Raw genomic sequence first — 11,116 nt, 5'->3', positions numbered from 1 at the left:
TGCTGGACATTAGAAAGGCGCCTTCGGCGCCCCGAAATGATCGTGGAAGGCGCCATCCAGGGCGACTTCGGCGCCCTGGATGAGGGCGCCTGCTAGATTTTTTTTTGGGGGGGGGGGGGGGGGGGCTAAAGCCCAGTGTGCCCCCCCCCCCTTGGCTGCGCCCCTGATGACGAGCATTTTTATTTTTTCTGAGGTGAGGTCACTTGGCGTGACCTGGTGACCTGACCTAAGGGGACCTGGGTCTGAAATTTTCACATGTGCGGAGAAGATGCACAAACAGGTGTGCCAAAAACAGCGGCGCTCCGCGCCGCCGTTTTTGAAATATCTGCGAAAAACCGCAGGGGGGGGGGTGTTCAAACACCCCCCCCCCCCCGGCCCCGCGCGGGTAAAGAGAAGTCACAAAATTTCAGCTTCCTAGCTCCAGCCGTTTCGCCCAACAGACCTGAGGGGTGGATGAATACAATCCCCCTTGCCACTAATAGGGTTAACGGTCACCAGCAGTTTTTTTTTGCTATAACTTTTGATAGAGCCGTGCTAGAGCGATGAAAACACACCAGATGTATTCAGCTCGACGATACGGATCGACTTATATGCAGCATGACCCTTTTCGATCAGGTTGAGTTTTTTTTCTGAAAATTTTCATATGATGTATGGAAAAGACGCATAAACAGGTTTTGTTTGTGAGATATCTGCGAAACCACAGGGGGTGTTCAAACACTTCCCCCCGGCCCGACGCGGGTTAAGCAGAATGCATTTTCTGGGGTGGGGGGAGGGGGCGAATAGGTCTACAGCCTGCCCCGGGGTGCGGCCGGGCGCCAGTGTCGCCTGGCTCGGGCCGGCAGTGTCGCGGCAGTGGAGCGGCCGGTGCAGACGCCGCGCCGGCCGCCGCCGCCAGTCGGCGCTGAGCGGCGCTCGCCGGCGGACCGGACCCCGGTGCGCTGCCATGGCCGGCTGGTGGTGGCGCCTGCTGCTCGGTGCGCTGGCGGCAGCGGCGGCGCGCGCGCCACTGCCCTCCTGTCCACCGGCGGACGTGGCGTTCGAGCTGTGGACGGGCTTTGTGTATAGCGCGCCGGCAGACCTGCTGGACACGCGGCCCGGCACGCTGCTGCTCGACCAGTGCGCGCAGCTGTGCGCCGAGACCGCCGCCTGCCGCGCTCTCAACTACGAGACCGGACTGTGCGTGCTCTTCTCCTCCAGCGCCGAGCAGTTCCCAGGTGAGGTGACGGCACTTAGCTGCACCATAGGCGGCGGAACGGGGGGGGGGGGGGAGCACCGGGGCACCGTGCTCCCCTTTGATTTTGGCACTTTAACATTAGCCCTATGGGCGTTGCATGGAAAGAATGGGACCAAAAGTCGGCAGTGCCCCCCCCCCCCCCTTAAGTGAAGGTGTTCCGCCGCCACTGAGCTGCACCCGGGTAAAGTTAGGGCACTCAGCTGCACCCAGGGGAGGGGAGGGTACTCACCAGTTCGCGGGTGTGGTGTGGTGATAAGTGACGACACTCAAATATCTGTCCGGTCGAAAGTCGAAATGACAAAATTGAATATTCGTTTATACCTTTGAGTCAGCGGAACACGCTCTCAGCCTGCTTATGAATGTCATATGAGTAGGCTGATCATTACTGATTATGCTAACGAATGGCTCTCCTTACCAAGGCTGCGGAGTCGGAGTCGGAGTCGGAGTCGGAGTCAGTCGGCGTCGGAGTCGCCAAAATCTTACCGACTTCGACTCCGGAGTTGGAGTTAACACTGTAGGTGTAGCTCAATGTTATGTCCTGCACCTGGTTGCTTGACGATACTACGCTCTTGACCTTTCCAAAGAAGCTTTTGTCGAAAAATGTCATATTTTTGTTTTGAAGGAGGGCTTGCAGCGAAAAAAAAAAACAGAAGAAGATGGATTCGCCAGAACCTGCGTTTTGAACCTGCTTCGAGTGAGTGTCACCAGTGTTACACGAGCTTAACCCGCGCCCCGTTGGGCTCTGCCGAGCAACGCGCCCCGTCGGGGGGGGGGCCATTTTGCCCCCCCCCCCTAAGATCTCGAGAACCACGCAACCTAGCGACAAGCGGCAAACGATGTTGGATAGCCCTATCAGGAAACTACCTTGTGACCCAATTTTATTGACCCAGGTCAAACCGATGACGTCACAGGTCAGGTCAAAGGTCCAATTTTCACCGTTTACAGGCATTTCAAGAAATGCGTTGTAAAATCGAGTAAAATGCATTTCATTGAAAATCATCGATGGGGAAATGTTCTTCAAACACATATTTTGCTATTTGAGGTCACTGATACCAGGTCAGGTCCCAGAGGTCAGGTCACTGGGGGGTCACAATATGAAAGTGTCGTGTGATACATGTTTTATGGCCCATTTTACATGACAAATGCGATTATGTGGGTCAGGCAGCCTTTGGGGCCAGCTTAGGTCACGTTTTGGTCAAGTTCAGGTCAAGGTCAGGTCAAGGTCAGGTCAACTTAGGTCAAATTTCAAAGTTAATATTTTTGCATAAAATGGGTATCGAATCGATGCAGCTCGTCACGGGGAGTTCAATGGTGGTCTTCGTTTTGCCGTACGTGGTCTAGAATCGCTAAAAATTGAGTTCAAAAATTTGACGTCATCATTTTTGAACAGTTTTTTCGCTATAACTTGGCCAAAAAACGAGATATCGATCTGAAATTTGGTATGTATATAGAAGAGCGCAGGGACTATCACATATATTCCGGTTTTTTCGAAATTCGGAAAAATTTTGGATTTTTTTAGTTTTTATAAAAAAATCAATTTTTTGAATTTTTGGGGGTCAAAAACCCAAAATTTTGAAAATCCGAGATAGCAGTTTTGTAGCGCCGCTTTTTTCTACTAGACCATATAAAGAACTTTGAAATTGCTTGATAACTGTAGATTTGGTGAGCGTTTCAAGATTGCATGTTTTTTGCTCATTTTTGCTCGAACATGACCTCAGTTTGACCTCAATAACTCCTGACCTAAGGTGACCTAAGACTTGAAATTTGGTGTGAAGGTGTCAAATTGATGCCCGGGAAGGTACTGAAAATTTGGCGGCGCTGCGCGCCGCCGTTTTCTTGCTATTCAGGAAAAACCACAGGGGGGGCCAAAATGCCCCCCCCCAACGGGGCGAGGGATGGCTGAAAGTCGACGACCTTATCTATGAACATGATGTTTTGTTAGTACGAGCACTCCTCATGGACGACCGAGCACCGGAGCCTCTGCGCGAGCGAGTTGTTCGCCGCTCCGATGTATTCTGTCGCATCGCCCGCGCGAGCATGGAAACACTGCTGGAGTTGCCGCGTGTCTGCATTGAGTTTGGTCGCCGCTGTTTCTGGCCACGTGCGTGTAGAGCCTGGAACGATTTACCCACGTATTTACGAACGTCAGCCGCAGGTAGCAGCGGCGCTTTCAAAGCTGCTTTGAGGTCATACCTGGTTGCTAGGTGAGGTTGACCGAAGTACTTACCTGTCGTTTATGTACAGGCCTCTGTATCGGTGACCATTTGCTCCGCCCAGTTACTCGCGAGCATGTACTACGGCACATAGTAAAGTGGGAAGGGGAGGGTTAGAGTGGCAGCCTGCGTAGATTTCTATCGTCTGGGCCGGCGACACGGCACGCCGTCAACACGGTTCGTCGGAAAGTCATTTCATCCACAAAAGAAACAAAATATACCATTCGAAAGCTGACGGTGAGCTGATTCCAAAAAAGTGTTCTTAACTGAAATCATTCGATGGCCTTTTTTCAAAAATTGCGTTTTTGTAAAAACGCGATGATTTTTTATTCGACGTGCTGTCCAGGACATTGTTAAAATCATAGGCATATTTTTTCCTTTTCCAGTGAAAGCTGATTGCCAAAAGAATAATATGTAGCAAACAATATTCTCAAATATTATTAACCCGCGCAGGGCCGGGGGGGGGGGGGTGTTTGAACACACCCCCCTGCGGTTTTTCGCAGATATCTAAAAAACGGCGGCGTGGAACGCCACTGTCTTTGGCACACCTGTTTGTGCATCTTTTCCGCACATGTTGTGAAAATTTCAGACCCATGTCGCCCTAGGTCAGGTCACCAGGTCACGCCAAGTGACCTCACCTCAGAAAAAATAAGAATGTTCGTCATAGCTACACCGATTGATCGATTGCCTTGAAACTTTCAGCAATTGATAAGATCAACATTATCTATAAAATGTTTATCTCGGAATTTTGATATCGGTGACCTAAGGTCAGGGCAATTTTGCGGCCTCTCCATTATAAGTCAATGGGAGAAAATTGAAAAGCTTCTGTTTTGCACAAACGCTATTCTAGACACTCTCAAACATCGAGATGTAGGTAAGATTGACACACTGAACCGAAAAATGGCAACTGTGACCCCTCGTTATGTCCCCGAGGTTATCTCAGGTCACGAACGGAATCTAAAAGTTCTTCGCTAATAACTTCTGATAGAGGCGTGCTAGAGCGCTGAAAATGCCTTAGATGTGTTCGGCTCGACGTTGCGGATCGACTGATATGCAACATGACCTTTTCCGGTCAGGTCATGACTTTGACCTGAGGTCAAATTTCAAGTTGATCTTTCAAGGTCAAATTATAGTTCATTCGACGCGTCTCGACGATAGGAACACGATGCTGGCAAAAGTAATGTCATGACTTTTTTGAGTCAAAAGTTATTGCCGAAAACACGTTTTTCGTAAAAACGGTTATTTTCTGAGTTTTTGCCCTCTGGACCTGGAGGCTAAACCGTTGACCTGAGGTTAAATCCGAGAGCAATACTCAGAAAGGTCTGTAAAAGGGCCATCGCATGCGCTTTTCCGCGGCGCTGTAGCTCTATCGGTTCCCGAGATAGGATTATTTATATCTCCTGAAGTTTTCATTACGGAGCGAGCGAAGCGAGCGGAGTCTTTCCTTAGACTATTAACGAAAATTTCTGAGTATGAGCGGCCGGCCGGCCGTGCGGACGCTTTTGCGAGGCTTATATCTTTCTAGTTGAGGTTTATTTGCCATTGGGTCTACAGTGCAGGGATATTTCTATCTCGCACTCCTCTGAGATGCAAAGATAAGGTCTCGAGGGTTCATAGCTAAAAATCAAGAGTTCAAGTGATGATGGGTCAATAATCGAACATTTTTAATGGTTGTTTGTGTATTAAACTTATTGAATGTTAAAACAAATTAACAAAGTAGGTACTCTAAATCTATTTTTTCCATAGATGAGAACATTTAAATATAATGTTTAAAGGTAGTGTGCCAGCTTTCTTGGACCGTATGGAGTTAATGGCCCAGATAAGGAGAACCTGATTTTTAGAACTTATCCATACCTTCAAAACTCATGGAAACGTCTTAAATTCTTCAAATTTTGAGTACCCCAGTGCGAAATTCGCCCCGACGGGTTGTCGGTCGTACCCCAACCACATTTCACACCACTATGAACAATAAATGCACACACTGAAATCGCTATTACCGATATGCTCATCCAATCAAGTTTCGATAAACCCGTTCATCATCAGCTCCTGCGGTTTCGAACACGCCTGTTAGGTGGTGCGGTAGACCACGCCCAAAGCCAGGGCGAACGTAACGTGAGGTAGCCGAGTCAGGGCGCAGCGTGCGCTGACCCAAGCCGGAGCCGCGCGTCCTCCCGGTGTCATGTGATAGCCCGGGGCTGCCCGCGGGGATGCGGTAGACCGCGCCCAAAGCTGCGGCCCCGGCTTGGGTCAGCGCACGCTGCCCCGACTCGGCTACCTCACGTTACCGGGGCCCTGGCTTTGGGCGCGGCTTCTGCTCATACTTTGTGGTGCGGTGGTGGTGCGTCGGGCTGCGCGCTCTGACTTCGGCCAAGAAAAATGCGTCAGCTGATCATTGTCATTTCTGCCACTTGCGTGTGGTGAAATGGGGTCATAACTTATAAGACGGCTTTTTCATATCAATTATTTTACATAAAATCATATTTCAAACCATAAATAATGTTCGACAGCCAAATAAAAGAAACAATACCAATACGGGCTTACAGTTTAAGGCTCGACATTGTGTTGTCTACGATTAGACAGCTGATAACTCATTCCCGTACGTCGTATGGTCGTAACACTATAATGACCTTTGCTTATTGTCACAAGTGCGCCGCATTCGCGATTGTTGCCCGACGCCTGTTTGCAGGTGAGCCCACTACAGTTGTTATACATATCTAAAAACCGATAAACTTTTAGGCGAAAAAGGCACTATTCCAGGCCCATTTTTGATTTTTTTTTTGCGATATTAGGTAAAAACAGAAGCTTCTTATCCTAGGAAAAATAAAATGGGAAATCTTTCAAAGGTGGCACACTACCTTTAATTAATTAAGAATAAACCTCAACGTAGAAAGATATAGGATTCTTCATGGCTCACTCGTGGAAGATCGGATATGTTTTCCTCGCGTGTTCCAGAAAAGCCTCGCTCCTTCGTCGCTCGGTTTTTCAGGAACCCGCTTGGAAAAGATATCCTTATCTTCCACTCGGAGCCATGAAGAATCCTCTATATCTCAGCAACCACTTGACCGATTTACATGCGGTAATTTTTTTAGGGTAGCTTCATTCCTTCTACCAAGTATTGGACGATTCTTGATGCATGTGGGTGACCCCTTATGCACGTGCCACGTGCAAAACGAAGAGGTGTCAGTTTTGTAATTGTTGCAATATCTCGGTAACTACTTGGCCGTTTGCGCTGAAAGTTGGCACGTAGGTAGGCACCCACTAGGCACTGCATATCCATGTGCCAGAGTTGGGGTGCTGCTGCACGTGCGCACGTGCAGGGGTCGTTTCCAGATCTCGAGAACGGCTCGACCGATTGCGCTCAAATTTGGTACACAGTTAGGGACCTGTTAGTAGGGTGCCGTGCAAAAGTAGACGGGACCCATTTTGCACGTGCGCACGTGCAGGGTGCCGCTTCCAGATCTCGAGAACGGCTGGGCCGATTGAACTCAAATTTGGCACATCACTAGAGACCGGTTAGTAGGGTGCCATGCACAAGTCAGTTGGAGGTACCCCTCGCAATTTCGCACGTGCAAGGCCCACCCTTTCGCTCGCTCCGTTAGTCGCCCCAAAAGGCGTTATACTGGTTGAATATGATACAAGTACTAGAAAGATTGTATCGTTCGCTAGTTTTTTGACCGGCTGGCGTTTCCTGTGTAGAGCGCCCCTGGTCAAATAATTATCACGCAGGTGATTATCCCCTTTTAAATATAAATTTGTCCCGAACCTTTTGAATGGAAGGAATCACAAGGACAGAGTCCCCGCTAAGCTGAGCTTGTTGCGTTGACCCTGCCCTCCAGTCTACATACTCTCCGATTGCGCAATTCCTGATCTATGGCAGAATTTAGAGTCCAAAGTTTAACGTGCGCACGTAGCCGCGCACGGCCGGTCCCCTCACTGACATCGCCTGGCTGCGGCCTGCCACCAACCACAACCATACCCGTCAGGAGGCTCAAAAACGTCAAGCACACGTCGCGTTTCGAACCCGGACTTCCGTAACTTGGACGTGCGCTCTCACCATACGGAGCCCGACGCTCTAGCGACTGAGCTACCGGGACGGACATTTACATTCGGGTTTCGCCTCGTGACATTGACAGACGTCAGACACATTGGCCGAACTTTAGTCGAAACAATGAGCACGCTGCGCAGGGCGATAGGTGCTCGTAGCGTTGAGATTGGGTAACCTGTGAGCTGAATGCGATGTCGTGAGTTCGAGCCCCACTCCCGGGTCTGGTTTTATCTAGACACGAACCAAAACCTTTCCTTCTACTGCAGCACAGGCGAGCACGATGACATCTTTCCCCAATATTTTCCCCAATATCCTCTAAATAAAGTCAAAATTGTCGCTTATATATATGTTATATGTTTAAGGATATAATTTATATGCTTATTATATGTTAAGCTAAGTTTCATTTTTTAGGAAAGTATTTTTTTGTCATTTTTCTGAAGCCATTTCAAATCTTTTTCTTTCCTGATTCTTTTCGACCCGATGAAACCCACCAAAACTGAACGTGCCAAATGAAAAAAATATCTAACTCAAAGAACAGAAAAGCCTAAGACATAATGCAACTATCGACTTAATAGCTGCATGCTATGAATATGTCCTAGCATAGAAAACATGAACTACCTGTTATCTACCTGGTATTTCATGTTATATATGGTCCTAGATTTCAATTATCATTGTTAAATATTTTGGCTGGAACTGGCGCTGCCTCTCGCTTGTCCATTTGTTTGAGATAATGATTCCCTTCAGTCGCTTTCTTGCTGGTTCCACATGAACAGGATACCACAATACCGGAGTAAACGCACCCGCAACCATTATCCCTCCCCTCAGCCTCAGTCGGGGAAACTGTGGTCAAATCTTCCATTTTTGGAAGCCTTCCATTTTTGGAAGGATTTTCCATACTTGGGTACGCATCTTCCAAAAATGGGTACGCTGACGACGTCATCGTACCCAAATATAGAAAATGTTGCGCATATGTTGGAACTTACTGATTTCCGCCGAACATGAGGCAAATGCGACTATCGCCCCTGGTTGCTTTCAATTCGCCATAGTGAAGTGTACATAATCTAGCGTGGATGTCTAAATCCTAGCGTGGATGTAATTTATGTAATTTTTCAAAGTAATGAGTCATGGAAAATTGACAAAAATTTACCGACAAACGATGGCTTTTTAAGACTTTATCAAATATTTGTAAGCAAAAAGCATCAAAAACGAAAAGTAATCCTTAAAAGTACTTTAGTGATGGGCCATGCTTGTTTGATACCGCCGACTTTGTTTACAGTGCATATTTGTCGGGACGGAGTGCGGGGGTCCCGGGAGGGTAGTGGCGAGTAAAACTTGTATTTGTTGCTGTTTTCTGCATTTATTAGCATATTGCGTGGTTGATTTCAAATTTTTAAGGCTTTTGCCAAACATTTGGATGGAGGTCTCGTCATTTTTCAATGTTTTCCCGGAATATGGGACGAATTAAATAGGGGTTGGTGCGCCGTTTTTCGTGCTACTTTCTATGGAAGGAGCATGAATCTTCAATTTATATGAGGGATAACAAGTTTAATTTAAACCATTTTTTTGTCAGGACTATAGCTGTGTTCCTCCTGGTTGGTTATTGACCAGCTGTTTTCTCTTCCGAATTTCCATGTGTCCTCTAGAAGTAGAAAAAGAGAGTAGTGCACCAGGACACCAGCGGCGTCACCACGGTTTCAGAACTTCTAGGGACACTTTTCCAGGGCGTCCCACAACCCTTTGCTTGAGTCTGGTGTGGTCGCCAATACCCACTAACCCCCAAATCTGCGTTTCTCGTTTGATTTCGGCCACTGTACTTTAAAAACGAGGGAGAATAATTAATATTTAGTTGGAAAAAAGAAGAAGTTACGCGGTAGTAGGCATATTCTTCGATCATGAAACGTGTGCCCACATTCTTCTGCCTATGCATCTGACACATTAGTATGCATTTAATCGTATAATCGGCTCCAACTGCTCATCCTTCAGCTGCTCTGCTCGCAGCTCCTTGGCACTCAGCGGTTTGATACCCATCTCAATGATGGTACAAACCGACCGAGTGCACGAGTCAAGGTCGATGACCACGGTCACTTCTTGGCTTTGCCCTTCTTTCATTGCCCTCCAAGACAAACGACTCAGTACATCCACGCGCGGTATTTCGGGCCCCGGGCGATGCCGCACCTCGAACTCGGATCGAGCACAAGCATCCTCAATGCATCCCTCACAAGTCGTGAGGAGCATTTGGGTTCCGTTGTGGCCGGAAGCAGGTGTCCGAGAGCGCTGTTGTCTGTGGTCAGTATGAAATGCCGACCGTCAAGGTAGTAAAAGATCTTCTCAAAGAGCAAAGAAGACCACCAGGCTCTCTTTTACCAGTATAGGCTGCGGCAGCTCGGACGGCGTCAGCCGTCAACACTCGGCTAGCGTAAGCTATAGGGTGAGGCTCTCAGTCTCAAACTCCATCCTCAAATTCCTGATGCAGCGCCGCTCCCAGTGCTCATCAGCTCGCGTCGGTGTAGACGTGAAATGGGTATTTACCCGAGAAGTCGGGGTGCCGGAGCACCGGACTCGCATACATATACATACCGTTTTAAAGGGACTATCCCACCTTTAACATGGGGTTTGAGTTGAGATAGCCAAGTTTGCGGCGAGGTTCAGAAACCACTATCTATCTAGGTTGCAACCCCCGCGGCCTCTTGGTGTTGAAGAAATTCGTTCTCTTCATTTGAAAATGGGCCTTGCGCAAGGCCCTATCTTCAACATGGAGCGACCGTTAGTGTGACGTCACCTCGTTTAGTCATTCTGATTTAAATGGGTTTGTTCGTTGAAAAATCGCTTAAAACTTGGTCTGAACTTTGTTGTGGTGCCTACAGAGTAAAAAGAATCAGCTTTATGACAGTAATGTGGCCTGGGGAAGGAGGTAATTTTGGGCTGTGACGTCACATATTTGAAAGTTTGTGTTTGGAATATGGGAAGCCTAAGATGTTTAATGAAAAATAAATGCCAGAACCGTGTTCCTGGTCATCCAATCTATAAAGTCGGGCACAATTTAACTGGTTTTAACAACATTTTAGAAAGTGGGATAGTTCCTTTAATTACCGTTTCAGCGCCTCAAAAAACTCCCTACACTCCTCAATAAATACATAGGGCACGTTCTTCTTCAGTAAGCTCAGTAAGGGTCGTGAGAGGGCCGCAAAACCCGGTACGAAACGCTTGTAGAAGCTGGCCAAGCCTACGAAAACTCTTAGCTCGGGCTTATTGGTTGGTTCTGCTATTTGGGCGATTGCCTGTGTTTTGCTGTCATCGACACTAATGCCCTCGGGAGAAATGACATGACCCAGCACTTTCACTGTCCGACAGAGAAGCCTGGTCTTACTCGGTCTGTACTTCACCCCGTGCTTCTGAGCCAGCTGGAACGTGTCCTCCAGGGTCTCCAGGTGCTCAGTTTCGGTCGTGGTGGAGCAGATCAGAATTCAGATCATCAAGATAGCAGGCCACCTTTCCCGTGACCAGCACTGGAGCGTACACGGCGTCCACTACCCGCTGGAGATAACCACTGCTATTCTTAAGACCCATGAGCAGTACCTTGGGCTTGTAGCCCCCGAAGGGTGTTATGAAACCAGACACTGGGTT

General features: G+C 48.1%; 1 protein-coding gene across 1 annotated transcript in view; it reads left to right on the top strand.

The window, feature by feature from the left end:
* The first annotated feature begins 846 nt into the window (after nt 1-846).
* Nucleotides 847-11,116, top strand: part of LOC122377481 — a 128,050-nt gene continuing 117,780 nt past the window's right edge. Inside the window, exon 1 of the mRNA XM_043357537.1 lies at nt 847-1,214. Coding sequence (XP_043213472.1) covers nt 944-1,214 — 271 coding nt within the window. The 5' untranslated portion in view covers nt 847-943. The remainder of the gene's footprint in view (nt 1,215-11,116) is intronic.

The sequence above is a fragment of the Amphibalanus amphitrite genome, unplaced genomic scaffold (genome assembly GCF_019059575.1).
Source record: "Amphibalanus amphitrite isolate SeventyFive unplaced genomic scaffold, NRLGWU_Aamphi_draft 000045F_arrow, whole genome shotgun sequence".
In the NCBI taxonomy this organism is placed as follows: domain Eukaryota; kingdom Metazoa; phylum Arthropoda; class Thecostraca; order Balanomorpha; family Balanidae; genus Amphibalanus; species Amphibalanus amphitrite.
Note: the sequence above shows the minus strand (reverse complement) of the source record. Positions and strands in the feature narration are given on the sequence as shown.